Below are 27,978 nucleotides of genomic sequence, written 5' to 3' on the forward strand. Positions count from 1 at the left end.
CCGGCCAGGCCGGCCCGGGAGCCATGAGCCACGGGCTGCTGATGCTGCTTGGCAGCGCCGTCCTGGTCGTCTTCGGCCTCTGCTGCACCTTCGTGCACCGCGCTCGCAGCCGCTACGAGCACATCCCCGGGCCGCCGCGGCCCAGGTGAGCGGGGGGGGGGGTGGGGGTGGGGTGGGGGCGGGGGCCTGGATGGGGCGCTGGAATGGGGGGGGTCGGGGAACCGCGTCCAAGCTGGCATCCGGGATGGGGGTCCAACCTTGCCACTGCGCGCGGCCGCTTGGAAACGGCGGCCAGGAGAGGGGCGCTAACTATTCTTAGTAACAAATTACTCACAGCCGCAGCAGCTGCTCGGCGCCCACCGCGCTCTGCTGGGCCCCGACAACGTGATGGTAGCGACAACCCTGTTAGGTGGGCGCTATTGTTACCCCATCGTTCAGACGAGGAGACTGAGGCGCGCAGAGGCAAAGTCACCTGCCCAAGGTCACACAGTTGGTAAGCCTAGATTTAAACCCAGGTCAGCCTGGCTCTTAAAGTGGGCCCTCTTAACTTTGGGACTTGGATGAGGTCACTCAACCTGGATTGGGATACACTGTACTTTGGTCACATTACCCCCTTTTTTTTTTTTTTTGTCTCCCCTATTTCTGTCCTGGTATCTCCTTTTTGTCTTCTCCTTAGCAGTTCCATTCCATCCTCGGCTCTCACCCCCATTCACGTTCCCTCCCCACTCTCCACCAGAAGCTTACCTTTCAGAAGCTTAAATCAAGCGGGTTGTTTCTTTGCTCCAGAAGCTTCCCATCACTTTAGAACTAAATCTAAATCAAGTCCATTCTGTGGCCAGCAAGGCCCCTGCTGAGCTCTCAGAACCTGCTCTCCACTGCTCTCTCCCCTTGCTTGCTCACTGCTGTCCCCAGTCTTTCTGCACCCACCCACCCCAGCTGCATCCCTCCTCCAGGGTCCTCCTGTTCCCCCAAGCCCACCTCCTAGCTCCAAACTCCTCAATGGGGCCCTCAACCCCGAACTTACCTCCTTTTCACCTGTTGACTATTCACCTGTTGACTGTCTGTCTCCCCCTTTAGAATGTGAGCCCCAGGAGGGCAGGGATCCTGTGTGTTCACATGTGTATCCCCAGTGCCTGGCACTTTGTGGATGCTCAATAAATATTTGTTGACTGAATGAATAAACCATGGTATTAGAACACCCTTTGGAAAACCTCTGGACATCAACATTCTGAAAGGCACCCACCTCCAGTGCAAAGCGGATGCCCTGCCATGAGAAGCCTGAGTCCCTGTTTGGGGGGATTCAGGAAAGATCTCTGTGACTGCGGACCCAGGGAGGCAGCTGTTCTCCCTGGCGCCTCTGTCCTCCCAGGTGCCCTCTCCCAGCCTTTTCCCTTACTTCACAGCTGTGTTTTCCCCTCCTTCTAGACGATTCTTCCCCAGCCTTCTAGGCTTGGCTTAAATGCCAACTGTTCAGGGAGGCCCTACCTATTCCCACAACCAAATACATTATGATCATTTTATAAAGTCACCCAAATGGTGGCAACCTCTTGTTAAGTGTCTGTCTCTCCCATGGGCCTGTGTCTGTCTTGTTCACTGCTGTGTCCCTGACACCTCGCTCAGTAGCACCTGGTCCATGTACAGTAGACCCTGGATAAACTCTGATTCAAGATGGATGGTAAAAGTCTCTTGCCAGTTTGGTTAGGTACACTGTCACCCTTTCAGGTTTTCAAATCAGCCATCAACAGCTTGGAACTGTGAATTTTGCACTCATTCAGATAGGCCTCCTCCTGGCTTGACCTTCTTATAAACCTAAGTGCTTCAAACACTGCAGGCCTGGGCCAGTCTCTGTGTCTTGAGAAGACAGAACTTAAATCAAGCCCCTTTCTGCTACTCTCCCCCCATCAATTTTTTGAAATTGCTATTTTAAAAAATAAAATTAGGTATGCTGTAACATGTACCCCTTTAAAGTGTACAATTCAGTGCTTCTTAGTATAGTGACAGAGTTATGCAACCACCACTGCTAGCTCCAGAACATTTTCATCATCACCGAAAGAAACCCCATACCCGTTAGCTGTCACTCCTCATCCCCCCAAACTCCCTGACAACCACTAATTTGCCTTCTGTCTCCATAGATTTGCCTGTTTTGGACATTTCATATAAATGAACTCATACAATATGTGACCTTTGTGTCTGGCTTCTTTAGCTTAGCAGAATGTTTTCCAGGGTCATCCATGTAGTAACATGTGTCCGTGTTTCTTTCCCCCTTATGCCTGGATTCTCCCTGAGATCTTACACTGCAGAATTGACATGTGACCTACAGGGATGCAGGTGGCTGGGTGGAGGAGTGGGAGGAGGCTGAATATAATGTGGGTTGGGGTCTTTATTCTAATGAGGTCAACTGAACAGTGCATGTGCAAAAGGTTTTGGATTAAAAATAGGTTGCTGGTCAAATACAAAGCTGCACTAAAGGAAAGTTCTGGAACTTCTTTTTAGTACAAATCAGATGCTTTGGCATTGAAAGTTTGGGTCCCTAAGCCATGACTGGCAACATTACAGTTGACAAGAAATCTGTGTGTATTGAGTTTCCAGTAGTGGCATTCGCCCCTTGTGCTTTGGGGCTCTGCCAGCTTGCAGGCAGGGAACCCTCTTCCCTGCAAGAGGCAGCTGCTGTGTTCTCCCAGCCCGACTCCTCATCCTCTTTATTCTGCAGGAGTCACCAGGATGCCCCCTCCTCCACGATGCCCTCCCTGATTGCCCCACTTCTGTGCGCTCATTACAAACAACATCCTACTGCAACAATCCATGTGACATCTGAAAACACAGACCTCATGTTCAGATCCCACAGAGACACTGTAGCTTCTGTATTGTCACTGCTCTGAACTTCCTTATCAGCCCCGCACCCTCCCACCCCCCAGCCCCCGAGTGTGGGATGAATGTAAACTTGACAATGAAAAGTCTCTCTCTCAGTTTTTATTTTGTAATAATTTTTTTTTTCAAAACTCCTGGGCAGCATTGGTTCTCTCTGCCCTGTCCTCCTTGCCAAGGTGCCAGGCGTGGGGGCGGTCTGACAGTTGCTGGAGGGTTCCCGGCAATGGTGGAGACCCATGGCTGGCTCTGTTGGGGGGGTGCATCCAGTGGACTTGGGGTGCCCAGCTGAGCACTCACCCCCACCCCAATCCCTCTGGCACGAGACAAATTCATGGCCCCTCACCCTCACTTCCAGTGGGTGGCCCACCCCTGAACCATTTCGTGGGCTCCCTGCACCCCTCTGGGTGGCCTCACAGTGGGCCCTCCAGATAACTTCTGCTTCAGTAACTGTCCCACACTTTTCTCTGCCCACTGGAAACCTCAGATTCCCACGGTGCCCATCGCGGGATTATCAGAAACTCGGCTTTTGGGCACCAGGCGGTGGGGGTGAGGGGTGCCTTTTTGCCCGCCCCTCCCTCCCTCTCTGGGCTGCTCTGCCATATGCCGTCTGCTACCAGAGGCACACAGAGGTGTGTGCCCACCTCTGCTACAGAGGTGGGCTTCTGTCTGCCCGTCCCCGTGCCAGGCGTCTCCTGGCCGCTCTTTCCTTCCTCCTCACCTGCTTGTTTCTAACGCCCGGTCTTAGCGCTCCGTCTTCGCCTCCCCAGCGCCCCCTGTAGGAACAAGGAGGAACGGGCCTTAGACGCCTTCCTTGCCTGGCCGTGGGCACCCCGAGCCACTCCATGCCTTTTACCTTCTTGAGGTGTCGCTCATCTTCCGGCCCAGATGGCTCTGGACCCTGTTGCTTAGGATAGAGACTCTCAGACAGGTCTGGGGAGGTGAGGAGGGTCTAGACTCTGTTCTCACTCACTGTCTGGGGGGACTCAAAGATGAAAACATTCTCCCCAACATGCCACTTTGGGGAGTGTCCAGGGATGCTGGATTATTCTGGAAATAAAGCCAGTCGTGTGTGATGTCCACAGTCCATCTTGCTGCAGGTGGCATGGTCTAAGTTCAAAGCCACCCACCTCGAGTGGGTTTGGCGGCCTGCTGAACTCCCTTCCGCTCAGCCACTCGCACTGAGTCCTCAGCCCCTCATCTCCCTCCTCCAACCAACACACACTTAGCCTTTATTCTCGCCTCCTAGTCCCTTGAGCAAATGAGCAGCCTGACCGAACTTCCTTCCAGGGTTCTGCCATCACAGCGGCCCTCTGCCCTGCACCCCCTTCACTGGGACCCTGATGCTCCTGGCCAAGGGTGCCCTCCACCTCCACCGCTCAGCGACCGCTGCATTGCCCGCTGCATTGCCCCCTCTCGTCTCTCATCCCTCTTCCTTCTCTTCTGCATCGTTCCTATTTTTATATAATAGGCTATAAAACAAACCTCTTCCCCCTCATTCCCTCTAGCTGCCGCCCCCTCCCCAGATCCTGGCTTTGCACCCCCGCGGCAACACCCCCTCCAAAGCCTGCCTGTTTAGGGTCCCCCGTTCACCCCTCCCCTTCTTGAATCCCCCACCCCATGGGCTCTGACCCCCACCTCTCCACCCAGTGGGTTCTGGTCAAGGCCTCAGTGACCTCCGTGGAGCTAGGCAACTCGGTCAGTGCTCGGGGCCCATCTTGCCTGGCCCCTCAGCAGCCCGGGACGGGGCCAGTCCCTTCCGACCTCTTGGAGCTTGTCTTCACAGGTTTCCCCTCTCTCTCACTGGCCTCCCCACTTGGCAACTCCTGCCCAGTCTCCCTGGCTCGTTGTCCCCTTCCTGTCCCCCCAACAGCGTCTCACTCTTGGGCCCTCTTCTCTGCACCTACGGCTTGTGGTCTACCTGTCTGGAAGCCCCACTTCTTTGCTGAGGACTCACACTGACAGCTCTAGCCAGGAGCTCTTCACTCAACTGCAGCCTCAGGGGACTGCCTGCCTGCATCCCTTCCACGTGAGACGGGCAGCGCACACCCAGCAGCTCCAAGGCTGGCTCCCAGTCTCATCCGCTTGTCTCAGGCTGGTTGCCAGATGCCCATCCTGAGACGAGAACTGAAGTGTAAGCAGTTTGGGGAAGGTGATCCTGGTGGGGTTGGACAGAGAAGTTCAATTCAGTTCAGTTCAGTCACTCAGTCGTGTCCGACTCTTTGCGACCCCATGAACCACAGCATGCCCGGCCTCCCTGTCCATCACCAACTCCCAGAGTCCACCCAAACCCGTGTCCATCAAGTTGGTGAAGCCATCTAACCATCTCATCCTCTGTCATCCCCTTCTCCTCCTGCCCTCAGTCTTTCCCAGCATCAGGGTCTTTTCCAATGAGTCAACTCATTGGTGGCCAATGAGGCCAACTCATGAGGTGGCCGAAGTATTGGAGTTTCAGCTTCAGCATCAGTCCTTCCAATGAACACCCAGGACTGATCTCCTTTAGGATGGACTGGTTGGATCTCCTTGCAGTCCAAGGGACTCTCAAGAGTCTTCTCCAACACCACAGCTCAAAAGCATCAATTCTTCAGTGATCAGCTTTCTTTATAGTCCAACTCTCACGTCCATACATGACCACTGGAAAAGACATAGCCTTGACTAGACAGACCTTTGTTGGCAAAGTAACATCTCTGCTTTTTAATATGCTGTCTAGGTTGGTCATAACTTTTCTAAGGTCAGGTCAGAAGCCTAATAAAGCAAGTTACCTCTGGGTGCAACTGAGATGCAACCCCCCTGGGGAACTCTGGGACCTAGTGGTCCCTGCCTGGAGGTGGAGGGAGAGGGGGTCACTGATGGAGGGCTGGTTTAGGGGCTGTTGGGCTGGGGTTTCCAGCCTGCCCCTCCTGCAGGCAGAGCCAAGAGAGCACAGAGCAGGGTCTCAGATGCTGGCCTTCGGAAGCCCCCACCTGCAAAGAAAAGGGCAGGGGGCAGGCACGCAGTGTTTGCTGCTGCCAGCAGGCCCCACCCCCCAGTCCTCCTCACCTTGGTGAATGGCAGCTCCAGCCAGCCTCCCAGTGGCGCAGGGCAAAAGCCCCAGGGTCATCCCTGACCCCTCTCTCATGCCCCACATCCAGTCCATCAGCAGGTTCCCTTGGCTCCATACACCTTCATGCATTCAGCATCTGATGTCTCATCTCCACTTACAGCCCCTCACTGCTGCCCCTGCGTCCACCTCTGCCTGCCCTGTTTACTCTCTGCCTTGTAGCAGTGAGGACGGTTCATTTAAAACCCAAGCCGGAAAAAAAAAAAAAAAAAACCCAAGCTGGATCCCGTCTCTGGTTCTGCTCAAAACCCTCCCGTGGCCTCCACCTCAACAAGGTCAAAGCAAAAGTTTGGATAACAGCCCACAGGGCCGCACATGATCTGAGCCCCATCCTTGGCGAGCCCATCATGTACCACTTTCCCTCAAGCACTCTGCTGCAGCCACGCTACCTCTTCGCTGTTCCTTGCGCTCACCAAGCGTGCTCCTACCTCAGGGCCTTTGCACCTGCTATTCCCTTTGCCTGACATGCTCTTCCCCCAGATACCTGTGTGGCTGAGTTCCTCACTCCTTGCAGCTCACATGTCACCTTCTTAAAGTGATGTCACCTGTTTGAAATAACCCTTCTACATCCATCCCCAGCTCTCTTTATTTCCCCCAACTCTGATTTTTCTCCCAGCTGACTTCCTGTTTACATACTTATTTGTTTATTCATTCTGTCTCCCCCACCAGGAGAATGTGAGTTCCATGACCCAGAAAACCCCAATTGCAGTTTTATTGTCACCCATTCTGGAAGCTATAGTAAGTGAGCTTGACGGGAATAAAGTTAAACAGGAAACAGGAAGTCACCGGTACCTTGAAATGTGCCTAAAGTGACACCAAACAGGCTTGTTTACAATCTGGTTATCACACTGCTGAGTTAGCATGCCCAAAATATGCCCTGGTGAGAAGGGCTGTGGGGCACCCGGGTACCAGCCACATACCTGGGGCCAGGTGACTTCCTTTTCCCATGTTCAGTTGCCCTGCCTATTAACTGGGTCAGTAATAGACCTGCTTCTAGAAGGTGTGAGGAGTTCAGATGGAGTCAGGCTCAGCATGGTGCCCGGCATTTAATAAATGCTCAGTGAATGTCTCAGGTTATTTCCCACCGTGATTCAGTTGCTCAGTCTTGTCCGACTGTTTGCAACCCCATGGACTACAGCATGCCAGGCTTCTATGTCCTTCATTATCTCCCAGAGTTTGCTCAGATTCATGTCCATTGAGTCAGTGATGCCATCCAACCATCTCATCCCCTGCTGCCTTCTTCTCTTTTTACCTTTAGTCTTTCCCAGCGTCAGGGTCTTATCGAATGAGTTGGCTCTTTGCATCAGGTGGCCAAAGTATTATTCCTCATGCCAGCCCCCAACTTCTGCACCAGGGAGATGGTTTTATTCTTCTCCATCTTTCTAAGAAAACTTCTGGAGCCAGTCAGGCTGGGATTCGCGTCCTGCCTGGTGACCCTGAGCCAGGGCTGTACCTCTCTGTGCCTCAGTCCTCGCATCTGTGAAATGGGTCTGATAACACCGCCTCCACAAGGTCCTATGGGGAAGGGAGCACTCTTTGATGGTGACTTCCAGAGACCTTAATGTTTCCCATTTCTTCTAGTTTCCTTCTAGGACACCTCCCCTACTTTTGGAAAAAGGATGAGGTTTGTGGCCGCGTGCTCCAAGATGTGTTTTTGGATTGGTGGGTCCTAACTTGGTATTTGTTGCTCCTACCCCAGCCCCCACCCCTCATGGGCCAGCTCCCCCACACCCCCAGTCCAGCACACACTCCCCTCCCAGGCCCAGGCCATTCTCACCCCCTCACAGTTCCTCTTCTAGGTAGAGAGGCATACAAGGCTGGTTCAGAAGGCAAGCTTCGGGACTTCGCTGGTGGTCCAGTGGTTACGATTCTGTGCTTCCAACGAAGGGGCATGGGTTCAATCCCTAGTTGGGGAACTAAAATCCCATATGCTATGTGGTATGGCCAAAAAAATGAAGAAGAAGACAAAGAAGAAGGCAAGTTCTGCCTTTAGCCAATGGCTTGGCTTTAGACCAGCCATAAGAAGCTCCCTGAGCCTCAGTTTCTTCATCTGTAAATTGGGTGGGTATGCGACTATGTAATAGTCATTGGTGTTTGGGGTGGGATTTTACATTTCTCAAAGCCATCATATTGCTTGATTACCAGCACAACCTTTTGGGGCAAAGGAGAAGAGTAGAAACCCTGTTTTCATGGATGTGGAAACAGAGGCCAGAGGGGGACGCAATTCAGCAGAGTCAGCACCAAGGCAGAACCTAGGCTCCAGACCCCTGTTGAGTGCCCCCCATGCCTGGGATGGGACGCCCTGTTTCCCCAGCTGAGCTTGACTTGATCTGATGATATTCACACCTGTGATAGCTGACAGCCTCCTTTGCATCACTTTGGATTCCAGGGCTAAGAAGTATGGGCCCGTCGTGCGGGTCAATGTCTTCCACAAAACCTCGGTCATCGTCACAAGCCCCGAGTCGGTCAAGGTAGGAAGCAGCGTGATTTCAAAGGAGAGCCCTCCCCTTCCCTGGTTGGGTGCATAAAACGCTACCCCAGGGACTGTGGGAGCAATGTTCCAGAGTCACATGAATTTGGGCTGGTTTCCCAAGGATCCCAAAGGGAACAGCATCTTCCTTTCTAACCACCCACCTGTTGTTGGTAGAGGTGGGAGGGGGGCTCCTAAAAGCAGAGCTGTTTCATGTGGACAGTGAGTTGTTAGACTTTTCTGGGTTGGGAACTGGTACACATACGTTTAGTTAGTCCACCTCTCTTAGCAGTTCCTTCCTCTGCAAGGTGGGGCTATAACCCCTCTCTTTTAAGGCTCTGATGAGAATGAAATGTTGATCCATTTATTTGACAAATAAAGGAATAAATAAAGGGTCAAAATTTGCTTCAGCATGCACTTCTGTGTACTTTACAATTATAAACCCACTTAATCGGTAGGGACTCTTTCTGGTCCTCATCTTGGAAGTGAGGAAACAAAAACAGGAAGCGTTAGTTGGCCTGTAGTATGTGCAGGACCACGTCTGCCTCGTTGGTACTAAGAATGGCCATCAGATAATCTACTTGGAAGTTGGCAGGACCCGGCTCTGCCGCCAACTGGCTGTGGAACCTCGGACAATTTACTTAATCATTCTGGGCCATCGTTTCCTTGTCTATCAAACAGGGATGATGCCGCTCTTGCAGACGGTTGTAAGAAAGGAGCTGAAATGATGTATGTGAGCCGTCCAGCCTATGCTTGGCACACAGCAAGTGCTCAGTAAATGATGGGGCTGTTAGTCTCCCAGCGGGTACCAAGCTGACTTGTGGGTGTGGTACACTGCTTGGAGAGTGGCTGTGGTGATTAAGAGGGATAAAATATAACTCTGTGTCTAGATCATGAGACAAGCTGAATGACCATGATGTCTCCAACAGAATGTCAAAAGTCATTTTATTTATTTTTTTTTTTTAAAAAAACCTCATTGCAAATTCAGACACAGTTTAAGACTTTTTAAAGCATGCTACAAAAAACCATACACAAGACCTTCATGATGTTCAATGAGAAAAGAAATTGAAAGATATATATTAGTATGATGAATTACATTGACTAGTATTCAAGAGTTAAACCAGCCTTGCATTCCTGGGCATGATACAATTTGTTCCTGGTTACATGGATACAATTTACACATCTTTTGTCAAGAACTTTTCTTTCTATATTTATTCTCTTCTTGATCCCTGACTTTGGAATCAGGTTGATAGGCCTCATAAGATGAGTTGGGAAATGTTTGCTCTCCTCTGTTTTTTGAAAGAGTTTATATAGGAGTAGTATTATATCTTCCTTGAATGTTTGCTAGAACTTACCAGGGAAGCCATCTAGGCCTGTCATTTTGTTTAAGGGAAGCGTTTTCTGTTTTCTTTAAATTATACAATCAATTTTTAAGATTGGTATATGGCCATTCGGATTTTTTATGTTTTCTTGAGTTTTGTGTCCTTCAAGGAACTTGCCTAGTTCTTCTAAATTGTTGAAATTACTGGTATAAAGTTGTCTGCCATATTTATTTATTATCTTTATCATGTATAGTAGCTCTGTGGTATTGTTCTCTTTTGTTCCTGAGAATAGCAATTTCAGTTTTATCTTCTTGAACAGACTAGCAAGAGGTTGTTTTTCTTTTTTCCAATCATGTTAGTTTTATTCCTTTAAAGAGTGCTGGACTTTGTCAAATTGCCTGAATTCAAATCCTGTGTCTGTGACCACAAATTACCATGTCTGTGAGCTTGGGCCAGTTTTTCATCTAGATGTAAGAAGAGCATAGAAATGCCCCCACATCTGAGGGATGATTGGGCATTAAATGAACAGCAGGGTGCTGCTGTGTTCTGGCACTTACGGAACACCCGCTATGTGCCAGGTGCCATTCTCCACGCTTTCCATGTAGAACTAATTCACTTTCACAGCAGCCCTGCCAGGCAGGCGCTCTCCTGATTCCCATCTTGTAAAATAAGGAAACAGGGGCAGAGGAGGTGAGTAACTCACCTAGGGTCATAGAGTTAGCAAGCGGGAGAGGAAAGATATTTGAGCCCAGTTTCAAATTTAAGCCAGCAGAGCCCACAGCCTGAGCTGTCAAACCCTGGGCGGTGCTGCCTCAAGAGCTGTTCGCTAACGTTACCGTTGCTACCATCCTGCTCTTGGTGAGGAAGTGGACCCTTCTTCCAGGAAGCCTTCCTTGACTTCCATGTTTGGGTTGGCACAAACACCGAATCTTTGCTGAGAGCCTCTCCTGTGTCCTAGAAGCCCTCCCACCAGGCTTTCCCCCTTCCCTATTCTGGTTTCAGAGCAGCCCATGCCTTTTCTTGTTTTAGCCACTGTGCAGGGTGGTGTGGTTTGAGCTCCTGGGTGTGGGCTTCTGAGCGTGGGCATTGGAGTGAGGAAGCCCCCTCCCTGACATCATTCCCCAGCTGTGTGACCACAGGAAAAAAAAAATCCCTTCACCCCTCTGTGCCCCACTTTCCTCATCCCGGAAAGACAGGACTTCTAGAGGAAGTAGGTGGGATCACACATTCGGGTGTTCCCACTCAGCTCAGGGTGACTTTTTGGAGGTGTGATTCACAAGAGCCCAGAAAACTGCTGAGTCCTCTGCAGCCTCTCACGGGGGCACAAACTCATGTTGCTTTTTTTGGGGGGTGTTTAGAAGTTCCTGATGTCAACCAAGTACAACAAGGACTCCAAGATGTACCACGCGATCCAGACTGTGTTTGGTGAGAGGTAGGATTTGAGGGGGAGTCCGGGGGGGGGAGTCTACAAGAGCCTCTGGCTGCGAGTGGAGGGCCCATGGGGTCCAGAATGTTGGATGTAGCATTCAGTCCCAATACCCCGGCTGCCAGACACACAACAGGGGCCATCCGTGGTGGCCCCCGCTCTTGACATCTGCACCTTCCCTGTCCTCCTGTCCCCTCCAGGTGGCGGGTGGGAATGTAGGGGGTCATGAGGTTGGGACACGTGGTCGCCCCGTTTCTTATGAATTTGTTGTGGTAAAATTCACATCACATAAAATCTACCTTCTTAACCACACTGGGTTTGGTACATTCTCCATGTGCGTGATTGTCACCACTGTCTGGCTCCAGCACATTCTCATTACCATGAATGAAAGGTGAGCTGACCCCGTCAGGCGGTCAGTTCTCATTTCTTCACCCCGTTTCTCCCATCAAGCGTCTGTCTCTCTTGCAGGCTGTTTGGCCAAGGCTTGGTATCCGAATGTGACTATGAGCGCTGGCACAAACAGCGGAGGGTCATGGACCTGGCCTTCAGCCGGAGGTGAGTGTAGCTGCAGATGGACCCCAGTGGTGTCATGGCTGGTTGCTCAGAGGTGGTGCTGGGCTCCCAGCCTGGGTGGGCTTGGAAAAGGTGCGTCTTCATTTGAAGGGGCCTCACTTGGGGCTGAAGGGAGAGAAGAAGGACGCGGCATTACTGATGAGAGAGACAGAAAGGCAGGCCGGCCTGGGGTTGGTGGGGGTGGGAGGGAGTCTAGAGGCCCCCATGTGGTTTGTGAGCATCAGGAGCTGAATGACCTCAATGCCTGGAGGTGTGGGGGCCCCTGCCCACCAGCCGCTTCCCTGGTTCAGATCTCATCTCTCCTCATCTGGACTTCTTCATTCATTGTTGTTTTCATTTGAGGGTAATTTTTCTTTTTACTTTTACTTTCTATTTTAAAAATTTTTATTGGCATATACTTGATTGACATTGTGTTAGTTTCAGATGCACGGCAAAGTAGATTGGTTATACATATACACGTATCCACTCTTTTTTAGATTCTTTTCCCATATAGGCTGTTACAGAGTATTGAGTAATCCACAATCCATATTCAAATTTTGTCATTTGTGTAATGACAGCTATTTTTTCCTTGTCTAGGATCTAGTCCAGGTTCATGTGTTATGTTTAGTTACCATATCTCTTTAGCCTCCTTTGTTCTAGAACAGTTCTTAGTCTTTCTTTGAATTTCTTGACCTTAAGATTACTGGCCAGTTTTGTAGAACTTCCTTCAACTTTGTCTGCTATTTCTTGCTCCATAACTCTCAGGTTGTGCCTTTTTTGGCAGGAATGGCCCAGGAGTGATGTGTCCTCCTCAGGGTGTCGTATCGGGAAGCTTGTATTGATTTGTCCCTTTGTTGAAGATGTTAACTGCTCCCTTGCTTAAGAGGGTGTCCTCCAAGCTTCTGCACTATGAAGTTACTATTTAGTATATAATCTGTGCAACGACCACATAAACCTTTTCACTTAGCGTTTTATCACAGCATCCTCCTTGGCTTCCCAGCCTCCTGTCTCCCTCCTCCGAGGCATCTACCTCACCACCCTGGGGAGATCTTGCTGACTCAGATCTAACCGTACCTCTCCCCTGTCCTGAAGCCTTCAGTGATTCCCTATGATCTGAAAGATGAAGGTCAGACCTCACCCCCCTCAATCTGCTCCCGAGACCCCCGCCCACCTTTGGACCCTCTCTCCTCCAGCTTTCTGGAACTGCTGGGTTCTCTGGCATCTCTGCCTTTGTTGCTGCCATCCCCCCGCCCTCTTTGTCACCCCGGGAACTCCTGTGCCTCCTTTGATACCCAGCTAAGATGTCACTGCTTTGGGGAAGTGTTTCCTGACCTCCTAAGACTGAGGTCATGTCTCCGTCAGGCTCCTATCACATCCGCGGCAATACCTCTCTTTCAGTCTGCCTCCCTCACTAGATGTCAGGTCCTTAAAGGCAGAAGACGCACATTGTCACTGGACCCTTGCACCCAGTCTGACACCCGGCCCTTCACAAGCCCTCCAGGAACATCCATAAAGTGAATGAGTGCATGGAATGGTGCTGGCTTTACTGGAAAATTGCCAAGAATGATAAAAGGAATAGACTTAGGAGGAGGCATTTATTGAACAGATGCCTGTGCTGAGCACCAGGGTTATGAAGGCCAGCCAAGGTGACATAGTCCTGCCCGCAGGAAGCTTTGAGGTCATTGGAGGACATGGACTCTAATCATATGACCACTTACAGTGCTCATGTCTTGGTGGACTCTCTCTAGCACACTGAACCTCACCTTTGAACTGCACTTTGCATTTTATTAAGTGCTTTCACAGAGATTTTTATTTAAAATGTTTAAAATTGTGGGAAGATAAACATAACATCACATGTACCATCTTGTCTGTTTTTAGATGTACGGTTCAGTGGTATTAAGTATATTCATGTTGTAGTGCAACCATCTCCACTATTTTTATTTTTTATTTTCACAATAAAGTAGTTGTCTAAGTTACATTTTATTGGAAATGCAAAATTCACAGAGTTGTATGAAAGAAAAGTTGGGTGATTCCTGTGTTTATGAAAGTGTCAGTTACCCTTGGTGAATCTGGATTCACTACTGGGAGTAAAAAGCAGGAACCACTGGAGTTTCATCTCCAGCCATTGTACGCAGAGAATACCATTACATACCTTTAATAAAATTGTGAGAGTAAACTGCCCGTTTCTGCTTTTCCAGGTATTAATTTTGCTGAAAGGCCTTGGTCCCAGTCATTCCATCATAAACAAGGGGTTGGGGCTTTACTGTATGGCTAACATTCCAGTCAGATATTTTGTACGTGCAGTAGCTGTTAGGGGTTCAATACTGGTGTGACAACCATCCCAGGGGACCCAAATGAGTCAATTAGAATGTGACTTTTTTTTTTTTCAAGAAAAAGACAACTACGAGGAACCTTGCAGATTAATATATACTTGTAAACCACGTAAGTGTTGTGAGAAAAAAATCAAGATTACTTTGGGGGGCACATATTGAGGGCTTCCCTGATGGCTCAGTCAGTAAAGAATCCAGCTGCAATGCAGGAGACCTGGATTCGATCCCTGGGTTGAAAAGACTCCCTGGAAAAGGGAATGGTAGCCCACTCCAGTATTCTTGCCTGGGAAATCCTATGGACAGAGGAGCCTGGGGGGCTACAGCCCATGGGGTCACAAAGAGTCGGACACGACTTAGTGACTAAACCACCGCCCCCACCATCCAGGCTTAGGAGACATTTTCCCGAGGACGTGGTATTTGGGTGTCCATCTGGAGAGAAGCCAGATGTTAAGGTGCTAGTGGAGTGTAGGGGTTGAGGATGGGAGGGGAGAGAGCTCAGGCAGAAGGGACAGCATGTGCAAAGGCCCTGAGACAGGAAGGCGCACTGTGCTTTGGAGGAGATGAAAGGCCATTGTAATAAGAAAGCAGTGCAGCAGGTGGGAATGAGCAAGAGCAGACAGCCTCCTGGGCCCAGGTGAGGGATTTCCCCTCCCTCCTGAGAACAGCAGGATGCTTCGGAGGATTTTAGGTGGGCAAGGATGAGATCAGAGTGGTGCTTTCAGTAAAGTCCTGGACCACAGAGAACAAGATATGCAGCCAGCATGGGACGGGGGCAGTAGTGACCACAAGGATGCCAGGACCTGTGCTAGAGTTGGAAACCAGAATAGAGCTGGCTGATTGGAAATGAAGAATGAATAGTGTTTCCTAACTAAAAAAGTCACTTTTTTTCCCCTCTCTTCCACAATTTTCTCTTTTTACTGGTTTTAAAAACCTCTTATTTGGAAATAATTTCAAATTTCTAGATAAGTTTCAAGAATAAGAATAGGAGAGAAAACATTCTTATGCCCTCTACCCAGATTGCTAACATTAGAAATTACTTTTAATTTCAAAAGCAGCACTTTCTCTTTGTAAAAATTCAGAAATGTGTAATATACAAAGGAGCAATCTCCCCTCTTTCCAATCCCTCAGCGATACCACTTTTGTGAGTTTAGAGAACATCTTCCCATACCTCTTTCTAAACTGTTTGCCAGGCAGACAAGTCACGTAGCTATCCTGGGGCAGGGACACTGGGGGTTGAGAGTTCTGGGTCTGAAGACTCGTTTCTGTTGGGCACCTTGATTGCTTGAGGACAGAGAGTGAAATGAGATGATTAAAGGCTGTGGATGGTGGCCTGGGTAGGGCGGGTAAGGAGAGTGGGCAGTGTGATCAGAGAGGTCAGAGGGGAAACCTCCTGGACTCTTGGAGGCCCCAGAAGCCTTTCTTCCCTTCCTTCCCACTGTCCTCTGAAGTTTCTACATTGCCATGTCTCCTTGGAGTCAGAGTTGAAGGGCCCAGTGGCAGAAAGGGTACATGTGGAATCATTAAAAGAAGCATAAAGGGACACGGGCCATCCTGAATGGCGGGGGATTGGGAACCCCAAGGCTTAGTTTGATTATTGCAACCCCAACCTCTGAGCTGGGTCTCGTGGGGAGACCAGAAAGGTGGGGGAGGCCCCCATGACAACTCTGCACACTGTCTCCCTCCAGAGAGGGGACTAAGGATGTCCGCAGGTCTGGACTGGCCCCAGTGGCTACTGATGCCTGTGCTGTTTCCCCAGCTCCTTGGTTGGCTTGATGGGAACGTTCAATGAGAAAGCGGAACAGCTGGTGGAGATCCTGGAAGCCCAAGCGGATGGTCAGACCCCCGTGTCCATGCAGGACATGCTGACCTGTGCCACCATGGACATCCTGGCCAAGGTGATGGGAGGATGGCGGGGTGGGGGTGGGGCGGGCCACATGCCAATGGGCTCTTCTTCCCTCCTTTTTCCCTTCCTTGCTTCCCTCCCCTCCCTCCTGCTCCTCCACGCATCAGCCACCCCTTCTCTGGGCTGGGAGGGTCATCTCCTTTATTTTCTTGAACATTCAAAACAACCTGTTGTGAAATTGGAGCTACTAACTCATTCTCTAGAAATGGACCCGAAGAAATGTAGGGACTGGCTCTTGGCTGGTCAGTGGCAGGACCAGGACTGGATCTCAAGTCTGCCTGACTCTCAGCCCAAGCCTACCTCCCCCTTGGCAACCCTCCTCCCCCAATCCCTCTCCTGCCATGGAGTATGGCTTGGCTTTTCATCCCCCCCAGCCCCCCCACCCCCGTCGGCCATCTCAGCAAGGGCCCAGATAACTTCAAACCCAGGTAAAACATGGAGTGCGGCATAGAGAGTGAGGAGTTGTCACCATTCAAAAATTCACTGGGAGGCTGGGTTTAGAATAAAACACTCAAGGAAGGCTGCATTTCAGGGGAAACGCATCTTGTCAAGGAAAGAAGCCTAGGTTCGTTGAGTGGCTATTATGTGCCACTTAATCCTATCACATCCCACAGGATCGGGGTTGTCATAGGTTGTTGTAAGGAGTCAATGACAGAATGCATGCAGTGCTTGCCCTGGGTCTTCAATCCTCCCATCCCCTACGTGTGACCTCACCCTTCTGTCTCCCCCAGGCAGCTTTTGGGATGGAGACCAGCATGCTTCTGGGTGCCCAGAAGCCTCTGTCCCGGAAAGTGAAACTGATCCTGGAGGGCATCAGCGCATCCCGGAACACTCTGGCGAAGGTACCAGCCATCATGGCTTGTCTGTCCTCATTTGCTGGAGCACCTCCTCCGGTGATTTTTTTTTTTCCAGAATGGGTTTTGAGTTCTGATATGTCTGAAGTGACTTCCGAATCAGTCAGGATTTGCATACATCCCCTAAAGTAGAGGTGGAAAATCAAAGTGGTTTAAGAAAATTAGGAGTAAATCTTTCTCTTATGTAAAATGATCCTGAAGCAGGGAACCCAGGATGGCAATGATGACTCCACAATGTCAGATGTTCCTGGATTTTGCTGTCTTTCTGTTCCGCTGTCTTTAGCACACCACCTCATTGTTATAAGATGGCTGCTGCAGCTCCAGCTATCACCTCCTTGTCCCAGGCATGAAGGAAGAAGAAGGGGGAAAGGTGGTACGATTACTGAACCAAATTTGGGTCTGCTTGCCTGTGCACAGTAAAGCCCATTTTATTGATATTGGGTTGCGGTAAAGGAAAGTGCAGTATTTATTGCAGGATACCAAGCAAGGAGCGCAGCTAGTGCTTAAAAAGCCTGAACTCCCCTAAGGCTTTCAGGGAAAGGTTTTAAGACAGAGTGAGGGAGAGGAGTTGTGGGATGTGAAATCTGTTCATGGATATTCTTCTGATTGGCTGGTGGTGAGGTAATCAGGAAGCAGCATTATCAAACTTCTGGTTCTGTCTGGTCTGGGGTCTACGTGCTTATGGGTAGCATACTGTTAAGAGGAAGTATCTGCAAAACAACTCAAAAGATAAGGCTCTGGATGTTATTTATAGCCCTTGAGGAGGAACTAAATGTCCTTGACTTTATTTAATGGCTCAACTATTTTTATTTTGTCTTCCTTGGCTGTTTTCCTTTCTTTCTGCATTTTCTCACTTCTCTGATTAAATTTACCCATTGGAACTTGGGGAAGACCTTGGAGGCTAAGGTCTTCCTATAGACAAGAGGCAGGTGGAGGATGGCAGGGGGCAGGAGGGGTGGGGCTCTGCTCTGGGAAGACCCCATAGGGTCGCGCTCAGCTACAGTACTTGAGCTGATTCCCAGACAGATGCCCTCCTGTTCCCTGGGACTTCAGACTCTGTGCTTAGAATCCCCTGATGTCACTGCATCTGTTCAGCAGTTAATTCCACTCCACTTCCCTCTGGGTTCTGTCCACTTTCTGCCTTCAGTGCAGTCCTAACTGTATCCATCCTTCAGGAATCTTTAAAATATATATATATATATATATATATATATATATGAAATTTATTTTTGGCTATATCACCCTCGACCTATGGGATCTTATTAATAGTTTCCTGACCAGAGATTGAGCCTGCACCCCCTGCAGTGGACGAAGCATGGAGTCTTAATCACTGGATCACCAGGGAAGTTTCCCCCAGGAATCCTTTCCTATTTTCCAGGGCTCCATGGATTTTTTTAAAAATAATTAATTTATTTTTAATTAAAGGACAATTGCTTTACAGTATTGTGTAGGTTTCTGCCAAACATCAACATGAATCAGCCATAGGTATACACACGTCTCCTCCCTCTTGAAACTCCCTCCCACCTCCCTCCCCTTCCCACCCCTGGAGGTTGTTTCAGATCCCTGCTTTGAGTTCCCTGGGTCATGCAGCAAATTCCCATTGGCTATCTATTTTACATATGACAATGTATGTTTCCAGATTACTCCCTCCATACATCCCATCATCTTCTTCCTCCCCCCACCCCACTCCCAGCACCACTGCCCCCCACCCCCAACTCCCCATCTGTCCATAAGCCTGTTTTCTATGTCTGTGTCCCCAGTGGTCTGTGGATATTTTAAGGCATCTTTCCCAACATTTCTAGGGATTCAGAGCAGGAAGGGGAAGACAGTGCTTGGGCTTAGCCCACCGTCTTGATGAAATCTCCTGGCTACTTGATCTTTTCTAGAATGTTCCCAGGTTCTTCTGGCTTCCTAGCCTGCTGTGGATTTCTGACGTCGTTTTGGAGCTGGGGGGCCGGGGGAGTCGGGGGAGGGGGGGAGGCGCGCTGACACGGAGCGGGAACTTTCCTGCAGTTTATGCCGGGGAAGTGGAAGCAGCTTCGTGAGACCCGGGAGAGCGTCCGCTTCCTGCGCCAGGTCGGCAAGGAGTGGGTCCAGCGGCGCCGCGAGGCCCTGCAGAGGGGGGAGGACGTGCCGGCGGACATCCTCACGCAGATCCTCAAAGGTGCTGGGGGCTCCGCCGGGCGCGGCGGGGGTGCCCCTCCCCCGCCAGGGTGACCCATCACAGGGGAGAGGGCACCAGGCTCCCGGCGCCCTGACACGCGCCTTGTCTTTCAGCTGAAGAAGGGGCCCAGGACGACGAGATCCTGCTGGACAACTTCGTCACCTTCTTCATCGCTGGTCTGTAGCTTCAGCGGCCACCAAGGGTTCCGAGCTTTGCAGGAATGCTGGGGACCGTGGACTGCCTGACTCGGAGGTGGTCTTAGGCTGAGCAGAGGTCCACTCTGGGGTGGGCTGGGGTGAGGGGAGCACACGCCCTTTCTTGCTTCTCGGGGAGGCCCAGGAGGCTCTCTTGGTGGCCCCACAACCTGGTTGTTGTCGTCGTTCAGTCGCTAAGTCATGTCCCGCTCTTTGTGACCCGATGGACCGTGGCCCGGCAGGCTTTCCTCACCATCTCCTGGAGTTTGCCCAAGTTCAGGTCCATTGAATCGGTGATGCCATCCAACCATCTCATCCTCTGTCGTCCCTTTCTTCTCCTGCCCTCGATCTTTCCCAGCATCAGGGGCTTTCCCAATGAGTCGGCTGCTCGCATCAGCCACCTGGTTGACTCCTTAACCCACCTAGTTAAGGAGCTGGCAGTTGCGAAGTTTCGTGAAGCTGCCTTTGGGGGCTCAGGAGAGCTTGCCCACGTGAATGCAAGGCTCTGCCTTACTCAGAGTTTGTGGCGAGGCCTTCGGTAGACTAGCACCAGAAGACGGGCTAAGCACGTTGATTCGTTGGCTCATCAAATACTTCTTGAGCATTGTCCTTCACCTGGAAAACCCCTCCTCACCCTTCAGCGATCCCGCAGGCGTCTCCTCCTCAGAGAAGCCCTCAGGGATTGTCCCAGTTAGAAGCTCTCCGTGGTGCCCAGACAGGAGATGTACCCTCTCTAGACCTCAGGAGCTGGTGCCCGCAGCTTAGGCAGGTCACGGGCCTTGGCCCCGAAAACCTTGCTTTACTTGAGTCCCAGCTCTGCCCCTCCTGCTGTGTGACCCAAAAGAGACATATTCCTCTCAGCCTCATCTTGCTCTTCTGCAAAATGGGGACAAATATCCCTCCAGGCCAAGTGAGGCCCAAGGAGGGTTGGAGGAAAGGTCTCCCAGGGTGTGATCCCTGGATGCAGGGGGCAAAGGCTGGTCCTTTGACCACACGGGGTGGCACCAGGTGTGGAGGTGGCCAGCTGTCTCCTCCGTATCTGTAGGTCTGGCTCAGCCAAGGGGAGCGGTGAGGCCTTGACCTGCCTCTAGGGGCTCAGAGTCTCAGAGGCCCGGTGGGCTGGGCCAGCCGCAGCCCGGCAGGCCACGTGGGGCTGCCACTCTCCTCCTTCCCGCAGGTCACGAGACTTCTGCCAATCACCTGGCGTTCACGGTGATGGAGCTGTCGCGCCAGCCCGAGATCTTGGCGAGGTATGGGGTGGGGAGGTGGGGGGGCCTGAGGTTGGTGAAGGGGGCTGTCTGACCTCTGGCTCCCAGAGGACCCCCTGCTCCTACCTCCCCTGGCGGAGCCCCCCAGCCCTGCTTCAGTGAGCCCTGCTCCCCTTCACCCCAGGGTCTTTGCACATGCTGTTCCTACTTCTAGAAGCTCCTCTTGCTGCTTTTCTCCTGGAGAACCCCTCTCCGCCCCACCCCCTCTCCTCCCCTCCCCTCCTCCTATCCTCCTCCCCCCTCCCCATCTCCTCCCCTCCCCCCCAACCTTCCCCTCCCCCTTCCCCCTTCCCCCTCCCAAAACCCTTCTGACCCCAAAAGCAGCCACTGTGTTTCCCCTCCTAGCCTGCCCCCAGCTCACACATTCACCTTCTCCCAGGACCATCTGCTTTGAGTCTATTTCAGTCGTGAAACCGGAAGCTCCCAGAGGGCAGGGCCTTGGCTCTTTCCCTCTCGAGATGTGTGCAAGGCCTGGCCAGGGGCTGGCACTGAGGACTGAACTGAATTCCAAGCAAAGTGCTGAGGGAGACAAAGGCAGGCCTCCCTGGGGAGGTGGCATTTGAGCAGGGCCCTTGGTTTCCTTAAATACAGACGGAGTCCCTCAAGGACTGGGGCCCAGACGGGCTGAGCCAAACCCCAAGGACAGGCTGGGGGCTGGGAGCTCTGGGGACGAGGGGAAGGTCCCATTAGGGCAATGGTTGTCATCCCCAGCAGAAAGGGCAGACTGAACGATTGCCTGGGAATAGAAAATAACACAGTGGACCCTTGGACAACAGGGTTTGAACTGTGGTGCCCCCCTACACGTGGATTTCTTCCACTCAGTACTGGTTACAGCCCCACGTGGTCCCCGGTGGGTTGAGTCCAGAGACGTGGAACCACGGACACGGAGAGCCGATGGTCCAAACTCATACTCGGATTTTTGACTATGCAGAGGGTCAGTGCCCCAACTCGTGTGTTGTGCAAGGGTCAACTGTAGCTTATTGGTGTTTAAAAATACATAATAAAAATATAATTATAAAAATAAATAACATGAAGATACATAATAGTATATTAAAAATTTGGAATAAACAGAAAAGTTTAATTATTACAGTAAATCCAGGGACTTCCCTAGCAGTCCAGTGGTTAAGACTCCACACTCCAATGCAGGGGGTGTGGGGTCGATCCCTGGTTGGGGAACTAAGATCCCACATGCCACACAGCATGGGCAAAAATTAACAACAATAAATCCACTTGTGGTGCCCTCATCCACCCAATGACAGTTCATAGTTAATTCCTGAATCTCACCATGTGTATTATCACATTGCCCCACATTTCTGCAACCTCTTCCCAAGTCCATTCATTCTTTTTTCCTTAAACTTTTTATTTTGTATTGGGCTATAGCTGATTAACAATGTGGGAGTTTCAGGTGAGCAGTGAAGGTGCTTGGTCATACATATACATGTATCCATTCTCCCCCAAACCGCCCTCCCCCTCATTCTTTTTTAAATATTGTGGCTATGTGTGTGTGTGTGTGTGTTTATGTGTCATATATATTATATCATATATATAATAAAATTTACCATTTAAACTATTTTCAAGTCTGCAGTCCAATGGCACTGAGTACATTCACAGTCAGGCAGCCATCCCCACCATCTATCCCCAGAACGTTCCAGCATCCCAAACAGAAACCGTCCCCATTAAGGACTAAGTCCCCACTCCCTGCTTCCCTTCCTCCAGCCCCTGGCCACCGCCATTCTATTTCCTGTCTCTGTAAATCTGACTCCTCCAGGTACCTCCTACAAGTGGAATCACATAGTATTTGTCCTTTTTGCTTGGCTTCTTTCACTCAGCATAACGTCCTCAAGGTTCAGCCATGTGGCAGCGTGCAGTGGGATGCCCTTCCCTTTTATGTCTGAGCAATGCTCCATCGTATGGACGGACCACCTCTTGTCTATCCATTCATCCATCAGTGGACACTTGGGTTGCTTCCAGCTTTGGGTTACTGTGAATAGTGTTGCTACAAGCATTGGTGTACAAAAACCTATTTGAGACCCAAGTTTCAGTTATTTTGGGTCTCAAGCATCAAGCACCAAGAAGTGGGATTACCATCCATGGTAATTCTGTGTTTAGTTTTTTGAGCAGCCTCCGTACCATTTTCCACAGCAGCTGCACGATTTTACATTCTCATCAACAGTGCACAGGGGTTCCGGTTTCTCCGCATCCTCACAACCCTTGTTATTTTCTGCCTCTGGCATGGGTAGGAAGTGGTCCAGGTCCACTTGCGCTGCTACGTATTATTGTTTAAAATGTATTTATTTTTAATTGGAGGATGATTGCTTTACAGTATTGTGTACGTTTCTGCCATGCATCAACATGCATCAGTCATAGGCATACATACGTCCCCTCCTTCCAGACCCTCTCTCCCACCTCCCACCCCATCCCACCCCCTCTAGAGTTTGAGCTCCCTGCATCATATAGCAAAATCCCCACTGGCTCTCTGTTTTACACACGATAACGTGTATGTTTCAATGCTGCTCTATTTGTCCCACCCTCTCCTCCCCTCACTGTGTCCACGAGTCTGTTCTGTGTCTGCATCTCTATTGCTGCCCTGCATACAGGTTCATCAGTGCCATCTTTCTAGATTCCATGTGTCTGCGCTAATATATGATAGTTGTTTTTCTCCTCCTGACTTACTTCACTCTGTATAACAGGGTCTACAGTGTGCATCCTGAGGCTGGTACCGGCATCGTTCGCTCTGCTGTTTCCAGCCGCTGTGAGCCTAGCTAAAATAGGCCTCTTGGTGCTCTTTTTTTTTCTCAAGGTCTAAAGAAAATTCAACTTGCATTTCATAAGGATGGTATCAAATTTATATATTTGAGAGAATGGGATTCTGAGAATAATTCTCATTATAGAGAATTTATAATCCTGAGAGAATGGGCGTCAACATAATATTAAGTCTCCCAAACAAAGATATGGAATTTAATCTCCGTTTATGCGATAGGCATCTTTGTGCAAAGACCCTGTTCTGAGGTGGTTTACCTCCTGCAGCCGATTCCAAGCAGCACACAATGATGGGTGAATGTTTTGAGGGCTGGAAACGTAGTTCCCAACTGATTGGGCATCTGGGTTTGGACGCAGCGGTTCCTTCAAGAACAGGGCCCGGGGGGCAGTGTGTGCAGCGGAGGGGGGCCCCAGGCCTCTCTCGTCACGCTTCCTGCCATGCCCCCTCTTAACACTCAAGTGGGGACCTCTCCCCTTGGAGACGAACTTGTCTTTGTCTGACCGACAGGCTGCAGGCCGAGGTGGACGAGGTCATTGGGTCCAAGAGGCACCTTGACTGCGAGGACCTGGGGAGACTGCAGTACCTGTCTCAGGTGTGGGGGTGGGAGAGAAGCTTCTGGGCAGAGGTGGGTGGTTGGCTGACCAGGCCTGCTGCCTCCCTGGACCCTGTAGGAGAGGGATTCTCCAGTGTCCTGGCACGTGAGGGTCCCCTGGGAGATTAAAGACCTCCCTGTGTCCAGGCTGCTCCAGACCAAGGATATTAAGCTGCTGGGGGCGCGGCTAAGGCTTCCCAGGTGATTCCAATATGGAAATCAGCCCATTAGTCGAAGGTGCTGTGTTTGGGCTTCCCAAGGAGCCTGGGTTCCAAAAGTCTCAGACTTACCACCCAGGGGCCAGTCTCAGCCCAAACAGTCCCCGACACAGCACAGGGGGAGGCCTTCCTCCAGCTGCCTTGGGTCCTCGGAATGGTAGGGGCCCCGGTTTAGAGGGAGGTCTGGCTCCTGGCGCGGTGGCTTTGCTCAACCCCTTCCCTGGGCCTCAGTTTCCCCTTCTGTCACATGAGGGGTTGGACATGCAGATGAAGCTAAACTTGCAGGGGCTCGGGACCCAGTCTGGCTGTGGGCACACACGCAGTGCCTTGAATGGGAGCAGAGAAGGGTCTGGGACATGCTTCTGGCACCTTCCGTGGGGTCTCCTGACATCCGTCTCTCATTATCTGCCCGTGTGGTGTCTGCAGGTCCTCAAAGAGTCGCTGAGGCTGTACCCGCCTGCGTGGGGCACCTTCCGTCTGCTGGAGGAGGAGACCTTGATTGATGGGGTCCGAGTCCCCGGCAACACGCCGCTCCTGGTGCGTGGGGGCCCTGCCTGCCCACCCCTGAGCGGCCGGCTGGGGGCTGTCCTCTGAGGTCAGGGGCTCCTCCCTGGCCACCTTGGCCACTTGAGTCTGACCGTAACCCTGTGATGTGCTTTCTCTCCCCGCCACACTGTCCATCGTGAGATTACAGTGGATGCTTTTAAAACGGAGAGGCCTCATTTACAGCTGAGGCCGCTGAGGCTCAGAGAGGTTAGGTAACTTTCCTGAGATCACAGAGCTAGCAAGGGGCAGATATGGGTAAGTGCCCAGTTTCTGAGCTGGCTCAAATTTGCCCCAGTTCCTTTTCTGTCCACAGCTCCTGCTCCCTTCCCACTAAGGCTGACTTTTCTCCCCCTGTTCTCCTTTAATTTTGTTTCTCTGCCTGTTTCCTCATTCATTCATTCGGGCTCCATTCATGCACAATGACCTCCATAAACTCACTACCCCTCCCCCCAAAAAACTAGAAGGTAACCAGCTGTGTACACACGGCTCTCCTGGTTCCCCCCAGAAGCTGTCACTGTCCCGAATTCTATGCTTGCCACCCGCTCACCTTTGTGTGTGTGTGTGTACCCACACAATAATATGCTCTAGGACTTGCTTTGTGACTCAGCACAACGTCTATTAAGATTGTGCAGATTTCCACGTGTGGCTGTAGGCCGTCCATTTTCACTTCCCTGTAACACGATATCAGTCATTCTGGATTGCTGTGTGCTGTGCTAAGCCGTTTCAGTTGTCTCTGACCCTTTGTGACCCCATGGATCATAGCCCGCCAGACTCCTCTGTCCATGGGATTCTCCAGGCAAGAATACTGGAGTGGGTTGCCATTTCCTCCTCCAGGGGATCTTCCCGACCCTGGGATTGAGCCCGAGTCTCTTACGTCTCCTGCATTGGCAAACAGGCTCTTTACCTGGGAAGCACCATATTGGATTAAGGGCCCCATTGACCTCATTTTCACTTAATTACCTTTTTAAAGAGCCTATCTCTAAATACAGTCACATTCTGAAGTTAACTTCAGCATATGAATTTTAGGGGCACATAATTCAGCCCAAATAGGACCCAGGTTTATTTTCACAAAGAAGAATGATGTGTCCCACCTTTTGAGCAGCTCCCCCTGCCCCAGGGCCCGGCCACACTCACCCCAGCACACACCAAAGCTTCATCCATGCGTGCTTCTTTATCCTGTTTATCTGCGCTTTTAAAAATAACTACCAGCTACTGCAATGACTGTCTCTTCAGAATGCCCTTACATCTGGCAGGGCGAGGCCCCGCGGCTGACTCTCAACCCCCAAGTCCAACCTGAACCCCATGACCTTGAGTGGGCAGAGCCAGGCTCCAACACCAGGCCTGCTCCCTGCTCGCTGCGCCATCTCAGGCAAGACCCTGGACTTCCGGGCCTCAGTACCATCCTGGCAAGCTGGGGATGCTGGTACCCGAGTCAACAGGATAATGTACATCGTGTGTCTGGCAAAACTCCCTGGCATGTAGTAGGCACCGTTTGCTGCCCCCAGACCCCTCCCCGTCTTACGCTCCCACTCCAGCCTTGGGAGCCCTGGACCCCACACAGAGAAGGAGCAGCGAAGACTTGGAGAGACACTCTGTGCAGAGGCCAGCACCCAGGGCCCGGGGCTGGGGCACAGCGCATCAGCCCCAGTCCAGAGGCGCCAGGCCTGCAGGCGAAAGACCACTGGGGGGTCGGTGGCTCCCTACCCCCACTCCACTGAAGCAAGTCTTGTATTGAAAACAAACTTTGAATCATAACAGCTCTCAGGAATCGAGAGAAGGATGGCCTTGCCGCAGACCTGAGCTTACATCTCGTTTTGGCCACTTACTTGCCAGGTGACTTCAGGCATGTCATGAACCTCTGAGCCTCAGTTTCCTCATCTGTAAAACAGGGATAATTGTGGCTCCCCCCCCAGGGTAAAGCCAAGCATGGGATGATGTAGCATGCCCAGCCGGTGGACAACACATTGGGTTGCCCTCTTTCTCCCTCTTAGACACTTTTCAGGGGCCAGTGGAATCCTACCCTGGTCCAGATGGGCGGGTGGGGAGGTGGGTGGGTGGGGAGATGGGCGGGGTGGTGGGGATTTGAGGAGGGGGTATTCTGCTCCGAGTCTTCCCACTGGGTGACTGCGGCAGGTGGGGGAGGTGCGAGGGGACCCAGCCTTGGACCCAGAGACAAGCGGATCCTCTGCCCGGCAGTTCAGCACCTACGTCATGGGGCGGATGGACACGTACTTTGAGGACCCTCTGACTTTCAACCCGGATCGCTTCGGCCCCAAAGCACCCAAGTAAGTCTGTCTTCAAGCTGTCAGTGAGTGGAGGCCTGGCGGGAGGACGGCCCCAGCGGCCTCTGGTCTGAGCTGCCGTGACCCCTGACCACTGTGAGGGAACTGGGATCCCCACTCTGCCCCTACTTACAGGGAGGAGATCGCAGCTCAGAGAGGTTAGGTAACTTGCCCAGGGAGGCACAGCCAGCAAGGACTCAGACTGGTTTTAAAGCGTGTGCTTATAACCAGTCCCTTATACTGCAGAGCCCTGTGACTTGGGCAAGTGGCCGAGCCTTCCCCAGGCCGGATGATCCTATCTGAGAAATGGGAATACTGACAGCTCCCTCTAGAGTGACCGCTTTTAAGTACCACAGCTCTGATGGGGTCTGAGTCCAGACCGGGACTGCCCGGAGCTGGACGTGTGACTGGCTGAGTAAGTGGACTGAGTGACGTAGGACCTTGGGGGATTGGCTTTGCCTCTCTGAGCCTCAGTTCCTCCATCTGTGAAATGGGACCAATCACAGCCCCTTCCGGAAGGCTCAGTGGAGAAAACGCTGACCCAGAGCTCAGCGGAGTCAGCCGGTGACGTCCATTAGCTTGGTCAAAAGCAGCCCCGGCCCGAAGCCGTCATCACAGGGGTGGCCTTGTCACGGCTGTCGCCTCCTGACGCCTCCCTCCCATTTGCAGGCCCAAGTTCACCTACTTCCCCTTCTCCCTGGGACCCCGCTCCTGCATTGGGCAGCAGTTTGCTCAGGTAGGAGGCCAGCCGTGGGGTTTCGGCCTGGGGGGACCGTGGGGTGGCGTCCGGTCCAGGAAGCACTTCAGAGCCCCCCTGCTCCAGGGTCCCCGGGACTGGGGGCCCAGGCAGCCATGGCGCCTCACGTCCCGCATCCTCGCCGCTGACTCACCCTCCCTGCCCGCTGCGCGCACAGATGGAGGTGAAGGTGGTCATGGCCAAGCTGCTGCAGAGGCTGGAGTTCCGACTGGTGCCCGGGCAGCGATTCGGGCTGCAGGAGCAGGCCACGCTCAAGCCGCTGGACCCTGTGATCTGCACGCTGCAGCCCCGGGGCTGGCAGCCAGCGCCCCCGCCCCCACCCTGCTGAGGGGCCCAGGCGGGACCACACTCCTCGGCCAGGGCCCTGGGCAGTC

General features: G+C 51.8%; 1 protein-coding gene and 1 long non-coding RNA gene across 3 annotated transcripts; one reads left to right on the top strand and one right to left on the bottom strand.

Moving 5' to 3' along the window:
* Window positions 1-23: 23 nt before the first annotated feature.
* On the top strand, window positions 24-27,978 carry LOC133068504 (cholesterol 24-hydroxylase). The gene is made up of 15 exons (XM_061159719.1): window positions 24-145; window positions 7,547-7,627; window positions 8,355-8,436; window positions 11,116-11,189; window positions 11,652-11,738; window positions 15,822-15,960; window positions 16,700-16,810; window positions 18,836-18,986; window positions 19,100-19,162; window positions 20,358-20,430; window positions 23,717-23,801; window positions 24,446-24,556; window positions 26,762-26,850; window positions 27,517-27,583; window positions 27,762-27,978. Exons 1-15 carry the CDS (start codon window positions 24-26, stop codon window positions 27,930-27,932), a joined length of 1,506 nt encoding a protein of 501 aa, XP_061015702.1. The 3' UTR covers window positions 27,933-27,978.
* LOC133068503 (uncharacterized) lies at window positions 2,964-6,099 on the bottom strand. Of its 2 annotated transcripts, XR_009695514.1 has the most exons (7): window positions 5,905-5,966; window positions 5,628-5,828; window positions 5,189-5,499; window positions 4,823-5,023; window positions 3,722-3,915; window positions 3,587-3,641; window positions 2,964-3,114 (listed from the first exon to the last, which is right to left on the bottom strand). It is a non-coding gene; the product is annotated as an uncharacterized LOC133068503 (long non-coding RNA). The 2 variants fall into 2 exon arrangements; XR_009695515.1 differs by lacking the exons at window positions 5,189-5,499; window positions 5,628-5,828; window positions 5,905-5,966 and adding an exon at window positions 6,067-6,099.

This window comes from Dama dama, chromosome 13, assembly GCF_033118175.1.
Source record: "Dama dama isolate Ldn47 chromosome 13, ASM3311817v1, whole genome shotgun sequence".
NCBI lineage: Eukaryota > Metazoa > Chordata > Mammalia > Artiodactyla > Cervidae > Dama > Dama dama.

Coding starts and splice junctions, on each gene's coding strand:
- LOC133068504 (XM_061159719.1), top strand. CDS start 24: ATGAGCCACGGGCTGCTGATGCTGCTTGGCAGCGCCGTCCTGGTCGTC. Junction 15,961..16,699: donor CCATGGACATCCTGGCCAAG/GTGATGGGAGGA, acceptor TGTCTCCCCCAG/GCAGCTTTTGGGATGGAGAC. Junction 27,584..27,761: donor TTGGGCAGCAGTTTGCTCAG/GTAGGAGGCCAG, acceptor CTGCGCGCACAG/ATGGAGGTGAAGGTGGTCAT.